The sequence below is a fragment of the Passer montanus genome, unplaced genomic scaffold (assembly GCF_014805655.1).
Source record: "Passer montanus isolate IOZ18808 unplaced genomic scaffold, ASM1480565v1 scaffold173, whole genome shotgun sequence".
Taxonomy (NCBI): domain Eukaryota; kingdom Metazoa; phylum Chordata; class Aves; order Passeriformes; family Passeridae; genus Passer; species Passer montanus.
Window position 1 is genome coordinate 388,211 of NW_024364604.1, and position 24,928 is coordinate 413,138.

The window sequence follows — 24,928 nt, forward strand, 5'->3', positions numbered from 1 at the left end:
CTGAGGGGGATGGAGATGGTTTTCGAGTGGCTTCTGTATTCCAGATAACTGGAAATTGGGTCAAGAAGAGCATTTTCCAGGGGAAGATAATGAAGGGCTCCGGTGTGATCACAGCTTTTATTCAGAGCCAGATGTGAGCTGAGCCTACAATCCCAGCCGAGTCTGGAAGGCTCCATGGAGCCCTCACAGTCCCACAGGGTCTGTGAATTCCCTGTGAATGCCACCAGACAAAATCCCAGTTTGGGAGGCTGAACTGTGCCTCGCTAGGACACCCAGGAGCTAGCATGACTGTAAAACTCCAGAGGTCACAGAAAACACCTTACTGGTGTTCAGCAAGGTCCTGAACATCACGTGGACACTCCTAATGCTGCCTAGACAGCAGGCAGCAGCCAAAGCCCTCCCTGCAGCACTGATGGATGTCCTACCAAAGTCAGACTCCTCAGGGGTTGTAAACTCAGAGTTTAGCCACAAAATCTCCTTAGTCATCTAAAGCTCATTTTCTGTGCATGCCCAGACAGCCTTCCCTAAGCTGTCAGCTGCACCAGGGATCTCCCACGGGCAGCATTCCGACAGCTTCCCCAATTCTCCTGCCTCAGTTCCCAACCCATCACTGCTGCTCCTGTTTGCCATCACTGAAGATGGAGCCACTGCAGTTGATGGTGCTTCAGGCACCATTTGGTCCATCCAAAAGCCAGTGCCTGCGCTTTGCCACTTGATTCATTCCTTGAATTTCACTGACTGCATTGACTCGACCTCCACCGAGGACAACAGGGACTTTAACACGCGCTTGTCACACAGACAACTGCGCTGGAAAGTCCTAACATGAGACAAGGTGGTGACAGCCCGTAATGGCAGGAGGTGCTCAGGTAGCCAAAGAGAAAACACAAAAAGACCTCCCCAGCAGAAGAAACCAAGGTTCCTGTCTCCTGTTACCTGCCCCAGGAGCTGTCATGGTGGCTGCCTCTGGGACCGTGTCTTTGCTGCCAGGTTGTGGTGTCGGAGTGGAGGGAAGGGATGAGGATCCAGTCAGAGGGGTAACAAAAGTTTTGGTGCTTCCAGGACTGGTGGAAGGGATTGGTCCCTGGGCTGGAGAACTGGAAGAAGAAGGCGGCTGCTTGGTGGGACATTGTGGACGAGGGACAACACACTCCTTGGAGCTTTGGGAAGGGTCAGTCCTCGGCACGGGGCTGCTCACAGTGGTGTTAGGCAAATTATCCAAAGGCTGCTTTCCCTGAGACGCTGTGGTGGGAGAGGGTGTGTCAACAGCCCCTGCAGCTCCTGGAGGAGTGGCTGCATCAGTGATGACGGATTTTGCAGCAGTGGTGGGGCCTGAGCTTCCGGAGCTGGCTGTAGTACCAGGCTGCTGTAAAGTAGCGGGGCTTGCAGCAGTGGTGGTTTTGGGGTTAGCGGTGCTGTGTGAGGAGCTGTGCTGCCCAGATGTGCGGGATGGGGTGTTGGTGGCAGTCAATGTGCCCTGAAATGTTGTGGGGGCGACTGCTGTCCCTGTGGTAGGTGATGGGGTAGTGGGGGACGGAGACGTTCCCGGTTTGGCTGTGGTGGTGATGCTTTGAGCAGGGGTGGTTGCTACCACAATGGGCTGCGCCGTGGTGGTGGTGGTGGTGGCTTGGAGTGTGGTAGGTGGTGGTGCAAAGGTGGTTGGTGAGGTCTCTCTAGTGTCTGAAGACTTGGTCGTCGTGGGGATTTCTGTGGTTCTGGCGGTCGGGGCTTGTGTTGGGCCTGTAACATCCTGAGAGCTGACACCTGGGGAAAAGTGAAAACACAAAAGTAAATGCTGAACTATGGAAACTGTCCTTGGTGTCCCCTCAGAACATGTATTTGTAGAAGTAAACACTGGTATAAGCTACAAGTCATTCACTCAGGGCTTGCCTTGTGCTCTCCAAAGTCATATCAAATTCCATGTTCTGGTATCACTGTGTCCAGCAGGAAGATCAGCAGAGGAGGAAAAGAGGAACCTCCAAACACAGTCAAACTAACAGGAATTTAGAGCAAGAGCAGAAGGACAAGGCCTGCTGGGCTCAGGACACAGGGCTCCCTCAGATGGGAGGTCCACCAGATTCCATGAAAAGCCCTGTAAGTGGTTCCCAAAATAAAGCAGATCCAGCCCTTGTAAGGGGACAAACAAGGGATGCACTGACTGCAAGTGTCCATCCTCCTGTGAGGGCCTCCCACATCCCTGAAGTGAGAAGGTGACACAAAATCACAGAATCATTAAGGCTGGAAAAGACCTCCAAGATCATTAAGCCCAAACAATTACCTCACATTATCACATGCAAAGAGATCTGTGTTTGGTTTCGGAAGAATACTTGAAACTTTCAAATGATGAAACTGTTCCTCAGTGGGGGATGCAGCTGAAGGACAACTCACCTGACAAGAGAGAACTCTCCCACTGCAGAGAGCTCTGCAATGTGCTGCAATGCCAAAATGGGGTATTTTCACTGCTAAACCAGTATAAAAATCTAGGTCTATCTTTCTGTTTGTAATCACTACAAGAGCTCCATCAATGGCCACAGAGAATTTCCCTACATGGCAATCACCAGTTCTGGGCTCTTGCTCAAATTCACCCCTGGAAAAGTTTGACCAATTTTTCACCTTTCAGGAAATGTGGGCTGAGCCACTTTATCCATGGATCCCTCTGGAATGAAAGCAATTACCTGATTTGGGGAGAAGGTTCTTCTATCTGGGGATGGTGCAGAAGAACTGCTATAATGTTTTGGGGTTTTTTTTTTCCCATGAAGCATTCATATATTATTTCCAACCCTCCAAAGCAGGAGTCACAGTACCAAGGACTGATTTTTAGCCTAATGCTGCTCTCCAGAGACCTGCTTTGTTTCTCCATGCTGGCAGGCAGGCAAAGTATCCTCTCTTATAGAGCCTGTCTGTTGACACTGATTGTGCATCAAAGATCTGATGAAGCTCAAGTTTCTGGTGGGAAAATTTAACTCTGCCATGTCAGGATCTGGCTTGAGAGGGACCTGGGGGGGTGGGATTTGGGATGGGGAGGCTTCAAGAAGTTTGGGGTCCTGTGGGAACTGCCTGGGGACATGGTGGGTTTGGAGGAGGCAGAGGAGCTACAGCTGGGCCTTGCACAGGCATCCAAACAGGGAATGGAAAGGAAAGGAATGGAATATAGAATATTTCAGTTGGAATGGACCTACACTGAACAGCTCATACAACGGCCTGACAGTTTCAGGGGGATTACAGTACCACAGACTGATTTGGGTTGGAAGGGACCTCAAAGCTCATCTCATTCCAACCCCTCCTGCCATGGGCAGGGACACCTTCCACTATCCCAAGCTGCTCCAAGCCCCATCCAGCCTTGAATGTTTCCAGGGATGGGGCAACCACAGCTTCTCTGGGCAACCTGTGCCAGGGCCTCACCACCCTTCCAGACAAGAATTTTTTCCCATTTTTCCCATCTAACCCTGCCCTCTGTCACTTCAAAGCCATCACCCCTTGCCATGTCACTCCGTGCCTTTGTAAAAGTTCAGATCTCCTCCCAAAACATGGTTTCCTCACCAGCCACCAAGAGCAGCCCCTCCTGCAAACACAATCAAGATGTGAGTGTAACTGAAAGTAGCGGCATGAATTATTTTAGGAAACACTTGGCTTGTGAGAAAACATTTCCATTACATCTGCAGGAAAAGGGCTTTAGTGGAGATAAGTCATATTTCCTATAGGCTGACCCCTCTCTGCAGGAGAAGAAGAGGTAAAGAAGTAAAACAACATCACAGGGTCCTGAGAGATGAACCCCAGGTGCTGAAGATAGGAGGGAGTTTTGATCTACCACCTCCTTAGTTGTGTTATCAGTTTGTGTGGCTTGAATTGTCAGTGATGGTTGCACCAAGCTGGAGAGAGACCAGGCATCCAGTGAGCCACGAGACAGGTCTGTCCCATAAATAGGGTGTAAAAGTTTGACAGGGGGTCTGACAACAAAAAAGGTACAAAAAATCCCCTAAAGGTAGAGACAATACAAAAGAGATGTAAAGAAAGAAAGGGCTGGAAGGAAGGAAGGAAGGAGGAAACCCCCCACTGCTCTCATTTCCTCTTCATGCCCCAGGCTCATCCCAGAGGGGCAGAAATTAAAGGCTCCCAACAGAGGTCAAAAAGACAATTCAATTCAATTCAACTCAGTCCAAGAGAAGGAGACAGGACCATGCTTTGGCTCTAGGCCAGACCTGGTGGCCAGCTGGGACCTCCCTGTGATCCAAGGAACCAGGATCCCTGCCCCAGCACGTTCCTGTCCCACCCTGGGGAGATACAGATAGGATTTTACCACTTTTAGCAAAAAACTGAGAGCAAAAGCCCAAATCAAGGGGTTGTTCTGCTAATGGAGAGGTCTGGTGAGATCCTGCAGGCTAGTCCTGGCTGGGGTGGTAGAAGGGTCTTTTTTGGGGCACACAGAGTGGCACAGCACCACCCCCCCCCCCAAAAAAAAAAAAAAAAAAACCAACCAAAAACTGGGAAAATAATCAAGACTCAAGTTGGTGCCCAAAAATCTCATTAGTATCCTATCTTTCTGTATCTCTGCATCCACTTCTAGTGTTCCTCCTCACTAAGGTCAAGAGACATTAAAAATCCATTTATTTTTCCTCGTTAAGCCAGGACCAGTGATTTAAGTGGGACCAAGTATCATGGGCTGGACCTACAACACACCAGTGGAGAGGGGCTGTGGCCACAGCTGGGTGAGATTCTCTTCCACAGAGGAGCAGCAACATCCATCCATCAATCTCCAAACCCCTCCTGCAGGTTTTGGGACACCTTTCTGTCAGCAAAATTTACCTTTTCTATCCTGCTGCATTAAATTAAAATGTTTTCTCACTGCTGCTGCACCAGGTGCTGCTGCAGTCACGGGGCTCAATACCTTCCTGCAGCTTTATTGCTCTGAGCTTAATGTTGTTTCTTGTCCAGGGACTCTGTATCACTGCAGCTTTGGGGAAAAAATGCATTTCATTTAGAAAAATTGCTTTTTTTTGGGTGTCTTGCAGAATCACCACCCACAGAAGACCTGACTTAGGCAAACCCATTGCAAACTTAATTCCAAAGCACAAACAACTACAGAACAAGCACCACAGTCCCAGGAGTCACTGTTTTCCTTCCACGCATACTGTATCTCTTTAAAATGCCAGAAAATGGTTGTTTTATAATCTCTTCCCCCCTCTCTAGCCACCTGTGCCAAATTTCAGTGGTGGACTCAAGGGTAATAACTGGTAACGAGCTCCTGTTTGCCTGGGCTGGTGGCCAGTATGGCCTGACAACTGTCCCCAACAGAAGAAATGAAAAGGATCTGGTTGAAGGAGGAGAAAACCCCTGGTAAGAACAGCCAGACAGGACAGGATTATGTCTGGGGCCCCTTCAGCATGAAAATCACTCACAAAAGATACAGTAAGTCCTTTTGCAGGGGACAAGTGATCCCTTCATGCCGTGAGCCCGGAGATAAAAGGATTTAAGGCATCTATGAGAGAGGAGGAGGAGGAGGATGGAGCATGGAGATCCTCCAAGTTATCACTCCCCTCACCCAGAGGAGACCCTTCCCAAAAGAAAATCCACTTGAATTTCAGCCAGAGTCCCTCACCCTGTTTTCCAGAAGGCAGAAAAAAACCACCTGCCCCTGACCTTCCTGGCTGCATTTTGGCACGCCAAGGCCGCTTTTTTGATTTCACTTTTCTGGACCGCCACCAATTCCCCATTTTAGGGAAGATGAGAGCAAGTTAGCAGCTACTGGGCGTATTTTGACTTGGCTGCAGTGAGTTTAAAGGTTGGTCTGTGCTTCTCTTTTTTGTCCCTCAGAAAACCCAAACCTGCGGGGCTGGGTGTGGGGTAGGTCTGTGGGAGGAGGGCGCGAGCCCTGCACGCATCCGCGGGCTCGGCGGCCGAACGGGAGGAAATGAGAGCGCTGCAAAAACATGATTTCATGTCCGGATACGTGTATCCCATGGCCGGGCCTGCGATACGGTGTGTCTGGGATGGGCACAGCCGGCAGGGGAGACGACTTTCCCTTATTGCTAATTACCCAGACGGGCTTGCTCGGCTCATTTTGGGAGGCTGGAAGGGTGTGGATGGGGATGGTGTGGGAGTTCTCTGGTCAGGGGCTGGTGGGATGTGAAAAGTCAGCCAAAATGTGAAAGGAAAGGTGAGCTGCTTTGTGCCAGCACAGCTCCTTGCAATAGCAGTTACAGACACAACTTTGAGCTGCTGTGCACCACCTCTAACTCATGGAATCACAGAATTATTTGGGTTTAATGGGACCTTGAAGACTCTCTAGTCCAACTTTCTGCCATGGGCAGGAACACCTTGCACTATCCAGGATGCTCCAAGCCTTGGCCTTGAACATTTTCAGGAGTGGAGCAGACACGGCTTCTCTGAAGTCATCATCACCCTCACAGGAAGAAATTTCCTACTGATTTCCAACTAATATCTCATCTGAAGTGTCTCTCTTCCAGTTTAACCTTGCCATGGAGTGATGCTCTGGTTGTAACCTCAGTGCAGTGAGTACGTGGAATTTTGCAGGCTGGGGAAGGCACTCGGGGGAGAAGCTTTTTTGGAAAGGTCAAGGTTTGGAGCGCAAAAAGAGAATCAAACTGGCTGAAAATACAAAGTGAAAGGACACGTCCCGTCCATCCTCCCAGAGCCCACCCAAAGCCAGTGATTATTCCCTCTCCCTGCAGCTCCTCTGATTAACTCCCTCCCCAACAGCTTCCCGCTTCCTATTTTGGTAACGCCTCCCCCTGTCTCCCCCCCATCCACCTTGTTGAAACAGCTCAGATATTGGCTGAAATTCTATTAATAGTGAGAAAAGGAAACTCAAAAGAATAACTTAGGAAATGGTGGGTGACACACCCCAGGCCGGCGGGCTGAGCCCGGCTCGGAGCCTTACGCCAGCCAGCTCCTGCTCCTCCCAAGGTGGGATGAGAAAGCCACGGAGCCTGAGCAAGCCAGGGAAGGGGAAGGGATGTAAGCCAGGCCCTGAGGAAGTTCCTATTTTCCTCCCCTTTTGTGCAGCCTTTCCTGATTGAACAGGGGCAGCGGGTTGAGTTCATCAAAGGCAAAGCAGGGGCTGAGGCTCAGGGGGTGGCCTTTCCTAGGGGACAGCATTTGCCAAAGTGAGTGAGGAAGCTCCTGGACTTTTCTTTGCGTTGCAAGAAGCTCCTGGGAGCAAGGAGGGTTTTATCCACCAGCTGCAAAGCAGCCGTATCTGAGGTGCAGCAGAGCCCAGTCACTGCAGAGGACAGGAAATCTGTCACCTCCTTTTGAAACTGTGAGAGGGATCAGATTGGCAGAATATCACAGAGCAGTGTTATTTATCCTGGAATTAAGCTGGGCTACCAGAGCAAGTGGTTACTTCACAGGACTTTTTAATTTTGCCTGTGCAGAGGCTCTTTCCCTTCCACTGGCTTAGGGATAGATGAGTTCCAAACAGGGTCTTCCTGAGCTGCCTGTGAAGATTTTAGTGAGGCATGTGGCACAAGGACATTTTACACATCACCCTGGCACTCTCCATGTCTTAAGATGCTTTCCTAATGAGCATCACCCACCCCCTTTGCTGCCAGCCTCACCATCAGCTTTATGAAATGGCTTCACCCAGGCCAAAGATGAACTTGGCTTCCTGGGTTAGAGAATGGGGAAAGGTCCAACAGCAGCTGCCAGAGCATTCACCTCTAATCCATCAGTCCAATCATCCACTGCAACATATCCTCTCCAAACCCCTGCCAGAATAAAAACTGCTGCAGAACAGTTTTGAAAGAATTGCTCTGCAAAATGTTAAAGATGAGACCTAATGGCTGGGTCTAATTAGTGCTGCAGTAACACTTGGGGAGGGGCTGCCTCAAAGAGGTGTGGGCAGCAGATCAGGGGAGGGGATTTTGGGGGTGAGACCCTGGGACAGGGTGCCCAGAGAAGCTGTGGCTGCCCCTGGATCCCTGGAAGTGTCCCAGGCCAGGTTGCGTGGGGCTTAAAGCAATCTGGGATGATGGAAGTTGTCCCTGTCCATAGCAGGGGGGTTAGAATGAGATGATCTTTAAGGTCCTTTCTAAACCAAACCATTCTATGGTTTCATGAAATCAGTGTGCCTGGACCCTGGTTTAAAGCCACTGGGTTTATTGTCAGCAGGGAACCTCCTTTGCCCTGCTGTGAAAAGACTCTTTAAAAAACTCTTCAAATTGCTGTGCTGCTGTTTAGATTGTGCATGGAAGTGACAGTGAGATTGAGGCAATAATGTTGAAAATACCCTTTTGTCCACTGTCAAATTGAAGTAATCTGCAGCCACTGCCTCTGCCCTGAAAACCCTTCCCAATAGACCCTTACTGTCTGGACTTAGAGTAGGGCAGGGGGAAGAAATAGATGTGCTTCAAACCCCAAGCAGTTTTGCCTCATCTCCAGATGGAGAGCAGCATCCAGGGCTTCCTACTCCACTGCCAGCCTGGAGATACTCCTAAGCAGGAGATCTGGGCATGTCCTCGCAGCATTCTAGCATCATCTTGAGGACTCTAAGTCTGCAGCATTTTGCAGTGAATCACATCCCTGCAGTAGCCAGAAGGCCACCCTGTGTGGTAATCACATATCTTCTGAAAAGAGAGAGACATAATTCTCTCCCAGCATTTTCCTGGGAGCTGTGAGAAAAATCAGAGAAAAAAAAATTATTTCTACTTGCTTCACCTGTTGTTGTGCACATGTAGAATGTGTTGTGGAGATTTGTTTACCAAAGAGTGATTGCTTAATTGGACTCTGGTGATAATGTTTTGATTGATTGACCAATTAGGTCAAAGCTGTATCAGACTGTCTGGCAAGGGCAATGGGTTTTTGTTAGTAGCAGCAGTATAGTATAATATAGAATAGTGTAGCAACAATAAAGCAATTGATCAACCTTCTGCAATCATTAAATCAATGCTTGTTATTCCCCATTCAGAAGATCGCCGCTACCATAACCCTGTTTCCAGAAATGGGAAAAATTCAAGTTTTCTCTGTTTTTACCAAGTAACCCTGAAGCCCAAAGAGCAGGACTTGAAGCAAACCTCACGTGAGCTTTGGCTGCTTCATCCTCTTTATTTTACTCACGGAACAGCCTTTAAACCTCCTTGGTTTCAACCAAGAAACCCACCCGCAGGCTGATACACTTTTCCTGCCAGGACTGCAACACTTGTCCCCAGAACCCAGGTTTTGATGAACCAGCATTTTCTGATGACAAACTTGCTTCATTAACAAATTCCCCATCAGCTCTTTCTGCAAGTGTTTGAGCCAGCTCAGCTCGTCTGCTGTTTCGTTTGGAAGTGTGACAAATATTCAAAATAATCATCCCAAGGCACACCTCCCCATACTCCTCTTTTCCTGCAGCCCTGACTCGTCTCCTTTTCACTCCCTTGATCACTCTAAACACCACATTTGGGGAGGTAGAAATGGGTTCATTTGCTGCACTAATTAATGACCAGACAGTGGGTTTGAGAGAGCAGGAATATCTCAGTGTTCCTCACTCCCACCTTCTCAAAAACATTGTTGTTGAATTGTCCTTCATGCCACGCTTGGAACTCTTCTGAATTTCTCCTCAGAGTCTGGGGTTTCTCAGGAATTTGTGATCAGTGGCATTTTGCACTCAAGTGGACCCAGCTGGTCCATCCCAGGCTGTTCTGCATCCCATGGCCAGTTCCAGCCAGAGGTGAGGAATGCCAACAGTGGGAAGTCCAGCCTCTCTTATGGGTAAACATAGGACATCCTATTTAGGATTGTGTCTCTACCACTTGTCTCATGGAAAATCTGTGGCTCTCTAAAAAGTGAAGGGGAAAGACAAAAAAACATCAGAAAGAGACAGGAAGACCACTGTGAAAAATGAAAGCTCAGAAATCCTTCACAGGAGGTTGTCAACAAAGCAAACCAACACAAACACATGTGCCCACCTCTAATCACACAACCCACAGGAATTTTTTCACCACTAAGCCTGGAAATAATCCTCTTTCCTATACCTTGTTGTGTAGAAAATAACACCAGAGCTGCTGGAGCAGAAACGTGGGGAGCACAAGCCAAAAATGCCTCATGTCCCAGGCTGACCAGGCCCTCCAAAACACAGAGAATGGCCACACTCCTGTCCTCTCCTGAATCATTTGTACCATTGGAATGGAGCTATCCCATGATGACCTTGCTGCTTTGAAGGAGAATTTGTGGCCTGTATCAAGAGAGCATCAATCACCCATTACTGAAGGACACGGTGTCTGGTACATTTAGCCCTGAGGCCCCTCTATTTCTGCAGAAGTCACACAGGACTTTGGAAGAAACTCAAGGTTTACACCGAGTAATGGGCCAGAAAGTCTCTCTGGATCAAGGTAAAGCACAGGTGCTTCTGTCCCAAAGCAGTGGTCGTAAGTCAACACAACACTGAAAACCTCAGGAAAGCTGTAAGAGTACACAACTTTGTTATACACTGAATTTCTGGGGTTTTTCTTCAATGTTGTAAGTCTTTAAGATGGTCTTTCAGGATTTTGTCTGTGGACATGAGCACTAAAAAAGCCTTTTAAAAAAAAAAAAAAGAAAAGGCAAATAGCTTAAAAGTCTAGATTTTTCTGAATTTGGACAGGAATCTCAGGTCCATGAGAAGAACCTAAAGACTGGGGCTGCCAGACTGGGAATTCTACCTCAACCACATGAGGATCCCACCCAGCTTTGCCATCTCTCTCCAGGGTGGAAGAAGGGTTGGAGGAACTTCACCACCTCTCCCCAGGGTTGAGGGCTGGGCCCAGGAGTTGATTCCAGCACTGAGGAGCTGTCAAGGTGGTGGGAAGGAGCCCTTTGGAGAAGCCAACACTGTGAACTGCTTGGCCAAAGCATCAGCTTTGCTCTCGAGGGCTGAGCTGTCACATCCCTGCAGCCCTTCCTGGGGACCTGACCTCCTTTCTCCAGCCCTGCTGCTCACCCATGAGGGTGTCTGGGGACTCAGATTTATTCATTCTGACAGAGAAAAAGTTCCTCCCTCTGCTTTTCACCCCAGAAAGATGAATCATCCCTTGCTGGCTTTTCCTGGAGGACTTCACTCCAGACAGCTTGGGAAGGAGTGAAGACATGAGCCAGTGAGACAGGAACTGATCTTTATACAGCCTGATGGCTTGTCTACGCAGGGGTACTCAGAAAAAAATAATCTAAAATTAATCTAAAATTAAAAGGAGGTATGATTTCAGAGTGGATTAGTCAAAGTGCACACAACCCACCAGGTGGCCACTCTTGTTCAGCTTTAAATCAGTCTTTATTTAATTTAACCCAAATGAAGTAAGTTAAATCAAACTCTCCTCAGCTCTTAAACATGATGAGGGGGAGCTGATGCACTTTAGGAAAGTTAATTCAGGAAAAATTTGGTGATGGTCCTCAGAAAACAAGTTCCTAAATGTTGCACTGACCAAACATCAGGGATGGGGCACACCTTCCTCCTCAGCTGAGGTTGGCCCTTCCTAAATCCTGGGCATGGAAAGCTTTGTTTGATGTCAGATTTGATGTCACATCATAGAATCATCGATTGGTTTGTGTTGGAACAGATGTTTAAAATCTTGTCCAATTCCCTTGCAATCAGCAGGGACATCTTCAACTAGATCAGGTTGCTCAGAGTCCTGTCTTGAACACTTCCAGGGATGGGGCATCCACAGCTTCACAAAATGTGCCAGCATCTCAGCACCCTTATCATCAAAAATCTCTGCCTTGTATCTAATCTAAATGGAGCCTTGTTCGGTTTAAAACCATCATCCCTGTCCTACTGCAACAGACCCTGTTAAAAAGTTTATGCCCATCTTTCTTATAAGCCCCTTAACTGCAGAAAGGCCATGATCGGGTCCTCCTGGAGCTGTTTTTCTCGGTTTTTGCCACAGAGAAAGGCAGGACCAAAGAAGGCAGTGGAGACAGCACCCTACAAGTTGTTGGGTGGCATGGGGAGATGAAATTCTTCCCCTTGCCCTCCTTTCCAGCTGGCTGGGTCCATATTTGGGTTCATGCTGAGCAAGGCAGGGATGGAGCTGGCCCTGAGCTACTCCTCCTGCCAGCTGGCCAGCACCGGGGAAGGGTTGTCACATCCAATGTCACTCAAGTTGGGTGCCGTGCACCAGCGATGTGTCTAGACTTTATCCGTGGGCAATGAGGGCCACAAGGCTCTCGTGGAGCAAGCTTCGTGTGGGTTGGTTGTGCAGCCAAAACTCCCCTCATTTTTTGTGAGTGTCACTCTAATTTTTGCAGTGAAGAAGAGGAAGGGAGGGAATATTCCCTTTCTTGTGGTGGGGGCTCTTCCTAAAGGAAAAGGATCAACCCCAAGCCCAAGGACAGGTTTCTCTGGAGCCTCACAGCCTGACAATGTGAGACCACAGAGAGGCTTTAAAGCTGGTGTTAGCAGCAGGGATCTAATGCCCAAACTTGTGCCATCAAAACCGAGGATGCCATCCTCAGCTAGAAGCTGAACCTGCATGCCCAGCACCCAGAAGGTCCGAGCCACAGCCCAAAGGGGCAGAAAACAAGAGGAGAGACCCTAAACCCAAAAGAATAAGGAGACCTCAGCCTGGTCACTGGCTGTCCTTGTACAAGGGCAAAAATGGAGACGGGTGAGTGGGAGGTGAGTTTGTGCTGGCACACAGCTGCCGTGGCACTGCAACACGTTGTCCCCTGCTGCTTGCACCTCCCTTTCCTCTCCACCTCCCCGAAGATTTACAGCAGGAATCGCCCGCAGGCCACAGCTCTGCCTGCTCCTGCCACCACTGTGGGTTGTGGGGAGGTGGCCAGTCCCCCGGGGTCATGCTCAGGGCAGGACTGGGACATGCCTGCCTGCCCCGAGGACAGAACGGACCAGCGGAAAAGAGATGGTGGGGACAGGATAAGGCCCAGAGCCTCACCCTCCTTTGTGCGCCCAGCACCTCTCATGAGTCACAAATCAGCCCAAATTTACGCCCTCCAGCCAGCAAATTTACTTTTCTGGGTGGCAAGTCACGTTGCCTCACTGGCCCATCTCACACACCATCCACCACCAGGCCAGGATGAACCCAAAGAGGATGACCTGAAATATCTTGAATTGGCAATCCTTGTCATCCCTTCCAGCTGGAGATACTCTGTGATTCTGCAATCTTTGGTTTATTGACACTCTAAGACGATGTGAAAGACACAAGTGATGCCAAGTGACATAGAAGCCACCTCCAAGAGGCACTGGTGATGCCCTCACAAGCATCCCAGCCTCTCTAAGTAAAATTTTGGGTGATGTCACCGTCACATTTTCTGAAAAATCCCTTTGCCAGGATTTCTTCTCCTGGGAAGTTGAGAAGCCTCAGAGAAAAATATAAATAATAATTATCTGATTCTCTTCTCCTGTGTTTGCTGCTTTGGAGTGTGGTCTGGAGGTTGTTTGCCAACAGGTGCATGTTTGATTGGTTCCATGTGAATTGATTTTACTTAATGACCAATCACAGCCAGCTCTGTTGGACTCTGAGGAGTCAGTCACAAGTTTTTATTATTCATTCTTGTTAAGCCTTCTGATGTATTCCTTGCTCTATAGTGTAGTATAGTTTTAGTTAAGCATAGTATAATATAATATAATATAATATAATATAATATAATATAATATAATATAATATAATATAATATAACATAAAATAATATAATATAATATAATATAATATAATATAATATAATATAATATAATATAATATAATATAATATAATATAATATAATATAATATAATATAATATAATATAATATAATATAATATAATATAATATAATATAATATAACATAAATCATATCAGCCTTCTGACAACACAGAGTCAGATTCATCTCTTCCCTTGTCCAGGAGACCCTCACAAAGACCACAGGGTGATTCCTGCTTAAATATCCTCCCCAGTTCTGTCTACTTTGCTTCTCTTTCCGGCTATGCTGGAGACAGATTCCTCTGCAGGCACATCTGGGACACCTGCAAATCACCACTGACACAAAAGCTTCCCCCTCACACCCCAGGATTTTTGCAGGAGATGGATGTCAGGATCCATCCCTCCACCACAATCAGTCCCCCATGACCTTGGCTAGCCGGGGTTACTGAGCCAGCAGCCCAGAGATTTCCTGCCAATGCCGTGAGGAGAGCTCCACATTTCCTTGGGATCCTTTGTGTGTCGCTGCTATTTTGGGTCCCTCCTTTATTTTTATTTTTTTTTCCTCCAGTTCCACACCCACACCTCCCTCAGGGTGGGGTCTTCCCAGATGATTGGGAAGATCTATATATACACATTGCATGCATGAGCACCTACATATATTTATATACTGGGCCTGTGAGTGGAGCCTTTGGGCATGCACTGGACACGCTGGACTTGGCAGCAGGCTCGGTGCTATTCTTTAGGTGGGGAGAGCCTCGGAAGGGAAGGACACAGCCAGCCCTCCCTCTTATTCAAAACTATTTAAAGACTGTCTGGCACTGAGTTTCTTTCCCACCAAATGGCTCCAGTGACGATCTGGCTTTACAGGCCCCTGGTTTTACAGGCCTGTGTAATCTGATCAGCTTCTATTGTCGGCAGATTTGTAATTGCCTCGTTATTTAACTCTCCTGAAACTTTACAGAAAGAGAAATCCATTTCAGCTTTTTGTTTGTTTGTTTCTTTGTTTTGTTGTTTGTTTTTTCAGGAGAAGCGGGACTCAGTTTCCATTTGAAGCACTTGTACTCTTGATAGCTCCTGCTCCTCCCCTCCTTTAAATAATACACACGATCAGAGAAATCACATATTAAAGGCACAAACAGTGAGAAACTACCTTTTGCATTGTTGTCCCAGGGCAGGACCCTCCAGCACAGCATATTTGTTACCCAATGGCCTCTGAGGTAGAACTGGAAGCAACACAAGTAAAGAAAGTGTCCAAGGCCAGGTTGGATGGGATTTGAGCAACCTGGTCCAGAGGAAGGTTGCTCATAGCAGGGGGTGGAACAAGATGGTCTTTAAAGTCCCTTCCTACCCAAACCATTTTGCAGTTCCATGTTCTAGGATTTACCCTCAGAGAGGAAGGATGCTCCTGTAAGCCCTGTGTGCTGGCTCACCTCCTTGCTGAGCCACAACTTCCTAAAACAACCCTCGTTACACTTGTCAACCTCTCCCTGCCTCAGTTTCCCCATCTCTACCTGCAATAATGGCCAGATTTTGGACAGAGGAGCTGTCTTCATTTACAGGCTGATCCAGCACCTTTCTAACCGGGGCCCCAACCTTGGTTAGGTGCCAGAGCAATACAAATAATTACTAATAGTAAATCCCATGGGAGTCTATTACATTCTGGTTCAACTTCCTCCCAAACAATTGCTCCTCTTCCTTGCTTTGTGTGTTCTTCAAAAGAAGCGGCTGCTGTGCTTTAGGGCTGGGACACCGGCCCTGGTAAACACACACCCAGCGTTCCTGCTCAGCAGGGCCTGGGCAGCAAAAAGGAGATAAATCTGATTTGAGACAATCACACTGCAGGCTGAAAAAACCCTGGGGGTTGAATGGAAACTGCAAGGTGGCTGCACGAAACAGCGTTTGTCCTGTGGAGTCCCTCGGGGCACATTTATTCTCTGGTTTCGGGAGGGTATTACTCAGAGTGGCAATGAGAACAAGAGATGCAAAGAGCAGAAGTGGCCACTGGTCTCAGGGCTCAAAGCATCTTCGTTCAGAGAGTGGTGAGGGTCTTGGCAGTGCAGGAGCACTCAGCTGAGGGAAGCAAGGATTTACTGTGGGCGCACCTCTTGTCAGTGCTTGGACGTGCCCCTGCTTTCCACCTGCACTGCACCACCCCAAAAAAGTACATAAAGAGAAAAAGGATCCAGAAATGGGAATAAAAATGCCACTGGCCCACAGCCTGTGGATCAAATTGCCCTTGTAAGGCCTATAGGGTATGGGAGCACCCCAGTGCCATAGGTTTAGGTGCAATATCAAACTCCTGCAAGGAGCTGGGAACACAAAATATCAAGTGTCCAACAAAAGGTGTGATGGAAACACAGAGAGGCCATCCCAAAGTGGCTTGAGTGGGCTTTGGGTGAGTTTTTTGAGGTCCTTGGGGCCTCATTCAAAGAGCTTGCTCTGCAGCACATGGTGGGATATTTCTAAGGAGGTTTTCCCATTGCCAGGACCAGGAATTAAGGCCTGCACAGCAAGTGGCAAAGTGGAGAAGGAAGAAAGGTCTTGCTTCTTAATCAGCCAACTGGCCTGACTTAATGCTGACAAAGAACAATGTCTATTTTGGTCATCCTTCCAAGATGGAGCCTGCAAAAGCTTTAATTAGTCAATTAAAAGTGGCTTTGTCATAGGAGATGAGACACAACCGGGATCAGCCAGCTGGGTTCTTGGCTGCTGAATGACATTGTCTTTCCAGCCCAATGACCTCATTGTTAATGACTCAATAGGGGAACAATGTTGTCCACCCAGCAGCCCAGCAAGGAGTGAGATTCCTGCGTGGTTACAGCTGAGCAGAAGAGCATGGGAAGTTGTGGGATGTCACCGGGTTGGGGACGCAGTGCTTTGCACTCAGTAGGTTTCAATGGCGCGGTTGCGTGCTGAGAAACTCCAGCCAAAAAAATGTAATATATGAAAAAAATACAGCACACAACAAGGGTCATACTCAGGTCCCCAAATCTCCCATGACAGTAGTGAGTTTGAGCACAAAGATATTTGACAGACAGGGAGGAAAAACCTAAAGAGTGTCCAGAGGAAAGCAAAGCTTACAGCACCTACACCCAGGGTGGCTGGATGGAACAGACCCTCTCCATGTCACCTTTTGAGCTCAGGGCTTTGCTGATGTCTCCCTGCCACCAAAACATCTCCCTGCCATCAAATCCTTCTCTCCAGGGCAGTGCCTGGAGGCTGTGCCACAGGGAAGGCTGTGGCAGGGCAAGGGAAGGGAGCAAAGGAAGCAGGAAGGAAGAAGGAGCTGCATCCCCTCCCTGCTGCTAATCATCCTCCTCTTCCTCCTAAGAGAGGCCATCAGGTCTGCAAATACCAGCTTGAGTTCTCACCTTGGAGGGGATCCACAGCTCTGGGTACAGGAGGGAGCTGTGGGGCTGGGCTTGATGATAATATCTCAATTCTTCTGTTCCTGGGGTGGGAGACACCAGGGAGCTCTGACATGTCAGCTTGGGCATTTCCTTTAGGAAACTGAGCTGGACTCCTGGTGGGGTTGGAGATGGGAGGAGAGGGCAGGGACATGATGGGAAAGCCACAGCAGAGCAGAGGAGAGAGGGGGTGCTGAACTGGGATTCAGTGGGTGCTGCTGGCTGTAATCCTGGAGCTGGGCACTGGAGGTGGAGCCCCTGCTCTGGTGAAGGCTGCAGCTGCATGAACATTCCTGGCATGTTTGCAAGTGATCCCTGGCCAAATCAAAGCATGGCTTTGCTGCCAAAACTACCTGAAAACAGCATCCCTGATTACAGCTAGGCAGAATGGAGCTGAAAAATCCCCACACACATTTAGAATGCACATTTGGAGAAGCACAATCAGCTGTGCAAAAATACCCTCTCACTGCCCTGAGCCCCATCTCCTCCTGACATCTCTGGAAATTATAATTGGATAAAATGCTGCTGGACACTACTTCAGAAATCAAGGCCTGGGCCTGCTGACCATGGAGGCAAGAAAGAGCTGAGCCATCAAAAGGAAATGACAACTTCCAGCAATGCTCATTGGTAATTCTCAGTAATTGATTGTTGTTTGCTTTAAATTCTTAGCAACCAATTGCTATAAATAATTAATAACTCGCAAGCCCATGTACTGCAGACTCTGCTCTGTGGTGCAGGCACGCTCCTGGTCCTGGTGGCTGGCACAGAATCACAGAATGGTTTGGGTTGGGAGGGACCTTGAAGATCATCTCGTTCCAGCCCTGCTGCCATGGGCAGGGACACCTCCCACCAGACCAGCCTGGCCTGGAATTGCTCTGCTTCTCCATCACCAGTCCCTCCCAGTACCCAGACCTCTCAATGAGAGTCACAGAGTCACTGATGAGAGGCTGAAATGCTCAAATGATGCAAACCAACAGCACCAGGTCCTTTGCCCAGGAAGTTTCTGCACAGCAGAGCAGCCAAATAAATAGAATATGTACTGGAATCCAGGCACTGCATTTTGGGACTAAGGGTGGTGCAGCAGATGACCAAGTCCTGTGCTGCTGCAGGATTCAAATCAGCTCTCCCAAACAGGAGCAGAAACAGTGTTGGAGGAAAGCAAGGTGTGGAGCAAATGTGCTTCTTGCAAACCCTAACCCTGATGCTTGGAGGGCAGCTCAAATGTGTGATGGAGATGAGTTACAGCATCAGGATGTTTGGATGCTGGGCCCTCACCCCTGGGAAGATGGCTCAAATCCAGATCCAAGCAGATCCAAAAGCTGATCCTTATTACTACAGAACAAATTCCTTATTCCTAATCTAGATTATCGAGCAGAGGGCTCCTTCTTTCCCTGCTCTTGGCAGTTTCATGGCAACAGCCACAGCTTGAACAGACTGGGAAAATTTGCAGCTCTTTGGTTTTGGGGAGTCCTGAGAGATGAAGGTGGCACCAAGTTCCTGTAACAAGCCATTTCTTGCCTTTTGTGAGGAGAAAAATGGAAAATCTGCCCACAGGCACAACTGTCCATCTCAACAAGGAATAGTCTTGGTGCTTAAAATGGGCTGAGAGATCCAAAGGTCTCAGAAAAAAAGATTTCCTCCAGTATTTCCTCTATTTCCTTTCTAAAAAAATTCCTCTAAGAAATAAATTCCTGAGGCAGGAATGCTTCTAATTTCTTCAGACATAGGCTGTGAGCATCTGCTCTTGTCAGATTTGAGCAGGGACAAAATCTTAGCACCCCTTCTCTCCTTCTGTGGAGTGAATGCCTCTACTCAGACTGAGTGGAAATCCTTGCAGGAACAGCTCATGGGCTGCACTTTTCTTACCCTCCCCCTCACTGGGATGAGTGTCAGCCTTCAGGACAGGAGTAAATAAATAAATGAGTGAAGTGGGATCCCAAAATCCAGCCTCAAAGGCAGTTCCCCTACAGAGGTTTCCCTGTGCTGCTCCTCCTCACCCATCCACTTTATCAACACTCCTCTTCCAGCACCTCAGGGTACCAATCCGACCAGCCAAGACGGAGATAAACCCCTGCCTCAAAACTGCTTCTGAGCTGGATTAGAAGGGAACCCTCCCTAAAAGGCCAGCTGGGCTCAGGGCATCCCCTGGCTGCTGCTCCCAGGGAAAGCAGCTTCACATCATCCCCCCTCCCTGCTGCTGCCCCCACACAGAGCCCCCTCCTAATCGAGCCTCCTCCTAATCAGATTGGAGCCATCCTGCCAGACATGCAAAAGGCTCTCACGGCAGAAAAAGTGTGGAGTTGCAACCCTCCTCCTCCTCCTGCTCCTGCCTCTCAAAAACAAACACAGCCCAAAATAGCCGGCATTCCTTCGGCGTGGCTGTCCCCCCAGTGCTCCTCATCAAACCCCCAAGGCACACGAAGCTTCTTTTGGTGGTTTCCTGACTTCTTGATTATTTTTTTTCCTCTTTGCAGTATTTTATCAGGATTGACAGTGGGATTTTTCTGTGTGAGAACACAGAGGAGATAACGGAGAGCTGTGCACAGTGGGACCACTCCAGAGCTTGGCTTTGGGTTTGGGCCAAAATAACCCACTCTCCACAGTACCCCCATGAATGTCTCATCGTGCTGGGGCTCTGCACCCATCCAGAGCCTCTCCAATTGTCCATGGCATGTTCTGCAATGCTGGAAGCCTCTGTGCTGGCCAGGGATTAAGTGCAGAGACTCCTGCAGGAGCAGGAGCTGCTGCTGGGGCCAGGTCACTTTGCTTCCATCAAGGATGCTGACAAAATGCTGGAATTTTCATTTCTAACATGATCAGGGAGGAAGAGCACTGCTCCCTTGGGGTTTTCCTGTCACACCCAAGCTCCTTTAAATGCCCAAAATTTTACCAGGTGCAGCTATCAGCACCAGGTGCAGTAATAGGAACACACAAAAAGATGGAATTTTTTTAAGCAGAAAATCATTTTTGCTTTCTCAACCCATCAGTTTGGACTCCTGCATTTCCCTCCCCAAGCCTCTGTAAAGGACATTCATAAATGCACACACTGATCATGACATCCCCTGCTTCTCTTGCCACCAACCCAACCCCACATTTTTCACCACTCTCCCACCACTCCACCCTGCTTGAACCACTTCCTTTGCCAAAATAAAAACTTTTTTTTTTTTTTTTCCCTCCCAAACTGGCTGCCCTAAGTCACCCCCAGCAACTGAAGCTGTGATATGGGGAAATCTGGGAATGTGGACAGTGATGGGTGACAGGTTTTGTCCTTCACTGGGCAGCCAGCAGTGGGGGTTGTACTGCCCATCCTTGTCTTCATTAGGAATTCCTTAACACCATCCCCTCCACTACTGACCTTCTCCTGGCTGGAAAAATCCCCAGAAAATAATGTTTGGGGGTGAGATGGTGAATTACAGGGCAGGTTTTGATAAGCACTCACCATGGAAGAGCTTCTCAGGAGCATGGCCATTGTGGGTTGCTGTTCCTTCCAAGAGTCTGGAAGGGGTTTGGACCAAGGAAATGCAGAGTGAGAGCTGCAGGAACCTGCCCAGGGTCTGTTAGTGCATCCTCCACCTTGAGCTGGGTCAAACTGCAGCTTTTCAGAGACCTTTATCAGCCTAAACTGATGTGTTGCAGCAGAAGGAGATGTGTCCTCTCACTGGAATGGCTTTGTGCAAAGAGTGATGGCAGGAGTGTCAATCACAATCACCTCAGGATTATTTTATTTTCCCAGCAAAATTTTATTTGCCAAGCTTGCTGGGGAAAATGCTCTCATGTTGGATCAGCAAGGAGACACATCAGGACATGGTGGATGAGGGGAACGGGCCACAATCCATCGAGGCCAAATCTCTTCCTAATTTTTGGGAGACCTGATTTTATCGTCTAGCACCAAAAATAACATTAAATATATTGCAGTGAGACCAGACCCAGCCAGGACACCCATGGCACTTGAGGAACTCAGCTTTCCCAACACAAAGTGGGGCTGGATTTGGATGTGAGACAAAAACAGGGTGGTCAGTTAAAGGAGGTATTGCTAATTTTTGCTTCTCTTTAATTGCTCTCTGCCTGCACTATGGGCAGATGTCCAGGGTATCCAGACATGGGACAGTCAGTTAGACAGTCAAAAGTTATTTGCATAAACCTCAGCTATCCACTGAAATTCTCTCTCCAAGTCAAGGAGAAACACATTCAGCTGCTCCACCAACAGTTAATTCCAAGCTGCAAAAACAACTGGAAAATGGCAGCTGAAAAATAAAATTGTTTCCTCTCCCATTTTAAACAGTAAAAGTGAATTTTAAGAGAATGACTCCTGTTTATTTGAAACCCTCGAGGGACACAGAACAATTCATTTCAGTCACTAACTCCATCACAGATTGACGCTGGAGATTTGCTTAGTGAATTTCTTGGCACTAAACTGAAAAGTTTGCTGAAAAGTTTATTGCATAAGGTACCCAGGTCCTTGGTTATTTGATGTATCTTAAAGGAATTGTAAATGCTCTTTTGCATTTGTCAGTTTAACAGAAATTTCCTCTGCAAGCAAAGAGTGATTTCCACCAATAAACCCTAAATTAGTTTTATTCATCATTACCAAGGACGACTCCAGAGATGCATAAATTAGAGCTCAAAATAGAGAGGTCTCAGGCTATAAAATTCCTTCCACAAATATGTTCAGAGTGTGCCAGCCTGGTTAGAAAACACAGTTGAAAGGCAAGAGTGGGCTGTAAATCTCCAAGTTTTACAATGAGGAGAATCAGCCCTGCTTAAGGGATATAGCTATGAATTGTAAATGAAAAACATGATAAAAATCAAATCATTCAAATTATGACTTTCGCCTTCTGTATTTTAAGTCATGATTAAAATTCATAATTTAAGCCACATCAATTTAAATCAAAGCACCCTGCCATAAAATGAGGTTTTGAACCCTTTGTGAAGCTCTAATGAGAAAAAAAAAAGATCATTCTCCTGTTGAATGTGGTTAATTGGGATTTATTGGTGCCATTTGTGGGCAGGAACTGTCTTAGAAGCCCACAGAATCACATGGACTGAGAGCCTTGAGGGCTTTTTTTAGCCAGCTGGGGAAATTTTAAGGAAACAAAATAATTGTCTATAACAGGGTGTTGCATTAATCTCTAAACTTTCATTTTCCACAGCATTCCATGTACAGGACAGGACAATTCATTCTTTATGTCAAAGAGATCAGCATCTCTCCTTGAGTTTTGGTATGGGAATGACCCTGAGTCTTGGGAAAGTGGAGGTGATGAGGAGATTAACTCCTGCAAACTTGAAATTTGGGTTCAAGGCTGTGAATTTTGCTCTCTGGCTTCACAGCTGACACAACGCCCTGTTCCATTTCGCTTATCTTTTGTCCTGGCTGTCTCTCAGCTGGATCAGGACTTCTGGGAGCCCCAGAATTGTTGGTTCCTCCCATTTGCAGCACAGGTATCACAGCTTTTTTTGACACACAGGATTTTGGGGTGTTTATGGCAATGCTGTGATTTGGTATAAATTTATGTGCCCTTAGAATGAGGCAGTGGAGAGCCCAAACATTTCTTAGCATTTGTCAAACCAGATCAGGGTGCTGATCCATCTGAAAAATGAGACCAATGTTAATAGGGAAAAGCCAACAAAAAAGAAAATAAAACAGGAGGAGGCTGTTTTCTGCTTTTACTGCATGTTGCTACTTTCTCTGCTTTGCCAAGAGAAACCCACAGGAACAAATTCTTGTTTGTTTATTTGTTGTTTTTACTCCTCCAGGCTCCAAAACCAAACCAGGTTGCCAGCAGAGAGTGATGGCTGCAAAAAATTCATGATGAGAATACTGATTTGGAGTTCTGCAATCACAATCTGCTTTGAGGCTGCTCCTTATCAACTGACTCAGTACGTGGTGGAAAACTTGCTTCCCTTACCTGTGCTTTAAACATTTCTTCTGTTGCTTGATTAATTAGAAATGTTCAATGAGGACAATGTTATTGCTTATTTAATGTGGATATAGATACATATAGATATAAATTAGATACAGATATTAGATATATCTCGAGGACCTTGGTTACTTGATGTTGTTCCAGTACAACCTCTGCTAAGCAGATCCGTGCTGGCACAGAGCATCTCTTAAATTACTTTATTGCTTATTTAATGTGGATATAGCTACATATAGATATAGATTAGATATATCTCCAGGACCTTGGTTACTTGATGTTTGTTCCAGTACAACCTCTGCTAAGCAGATCCGTGCTGGCACAGAGCATCTCTTAAATTACTCTGCTTTTTCTCACAGTCAGGGCTCACAGTATTTTGATAAGCAGCACATAATAGTCACCCTGAGAGCTCTCCACTTTCCACAGCCTGCAGCACTATCATTTAAACTTTTCTCTTTTTTTTTTTTTCCCCATTTGCCTACGTGGTGGAATGTCTTATCTTGCCCTCCTGCCTTTAGACTCCAGGGAGGAGGGGGGGGAAAAAAAGTGGTCTTTGCTATTAGGTTTCAAAGAAGCACTTTCTCAAACAGAGTTTCTCCAAGCCTTTCTGAAGAGCCTTTCAAGTCCCCTTTGTCCCAGTTAGAAACTGGGTATTTTTCTCTTTGCCTGTATCCAGCAGAAGCCACTTAGAATAAAAGTCTAACAAGGCTGTCTCCTCATTTCTCTACAATAGATCTAATATATATTTAAGTATTAGGGCTTAATTTCTAAGCCAATTTCTACCTCCTCCTCCAGTTAAATTTGCCAAAATCAATTAAGGCTGAGAGAGAAAATCTCAGCCTTTGCCATTAATAACTGAGGCCTTATTCTTCCACTGCAAAATGACCTTCCTTCCCCTTTCACCACCCTCATCAGCCATGTGGCCTAAGACCAAAGCTCTCTGCACACAGAGCCTGTGAAATGGAGAAAAACCCACTGGATTAATCCAATTTTTATTCAGGATGATAAGGATATGAACCAGACCTCAAAGCAGCATCTAAAATGGCACTGACTCAGAAAGAAAAAAATTACCTTTTCAGTTTTGGAGGAGCTTTTAACGCAGATCCCATTTCTGCCTCTTTCTAAGGATCTGTCCTGCACCTGACAACAGGCACAGATTTGGTTTCTAAACCCAAGGACCATGCTCTTCTTATTTGTCTGTTCATTTTGCAGCCTTTAGGGTGCACTCCTGACCCACCAGCAAAAAGTTCATCCAAATCCAAAACCAATTTTTTAAGTTTCTGAGCATATACAGAGAGTGTTACACAACACAAGTGTTTCTGGGGCATGTCCTGGATATTTTTGGTGCAGCATCAGACCATGTTGGGGAGCATTTATGGAAAAAAGCATCTTTAGTGGACAAATCATGACAAGACACATCTGAATTGCCTTCAGAAGGCACAGCTGGATTCAAGGATAACTCAGCTTCAACCTTCAACACCTTAGTTAAACATCTGAACCTCCATGGCCTTACTTTTAAGTCTCTCAGTGTGAGGAAAAAGCAGAAGAGCCACACTGTGACTCCCAGTTTTCTCTTCCTCCTCAAGCCCAGTCATCCCAGTTTGTCCAGACTGGAACCCATCCCCTTCCTGCTGCCACTCAGCCCCAAGACACAGAGCCTTGGATGTTATTCCCAAGTGGAGCCCTGCTGAAAGCCAAATCTCAGCCTGTCCTGCTCCCTTCCTTCCCTCTGCTGCTCATTTTGGATGCACATCCAATACCAGATGTTCCAGCAGCGCTGGAATTCCCATTGCCCAAAATAAAGGTTCACTCCTATTCCTTCCCCCTCCCGCTCTCTGCTGGGTGCTGTGGCATTGCACTGAGTTGATTTTAATAAGTTGTTTGAATTCTCCTCGTGTCCTTGCAATGCTTTGTCACCAAAGTGTCACCGGTGTCTGCTGAGAGCGCCTGGCCCGCGGCCAAGCGAGGCGTGAGACACGGGCTGTTTACGGGCAGGAA

At 47.3% G+C, this 24,928-nt stretch overlaps 1 protein-coding gene across 5 annotated transcripts in view; it reads right to left on the reverse strand.

Moving 5' to 3' along the window:
* Positions 1–24,928, reverse strand: part of PODXL (podocalyxin like) — a 44,822-nt gene that overhangs the window by 14,208 nt on the left and 5,686 nt on the right. For 4 of the 5 annotated variants that reach the window (XM_039704378.1, XM_039704383.1, XM_039704382.1 and 1 more), the window contains one exon: positions 934–1,761. In XM_039704378.1, coding sequence (XP_039560312.1) covers positions 934–1,761 — 828 coding nt within the window. Of the gene's footprint in view, positions 1–933; positions 1,762–4,800; positions 4,835–24,928 lie in introns of those variants that run through there. The other variant, XM_039704381.1, reaches the window with a different exon arrangement.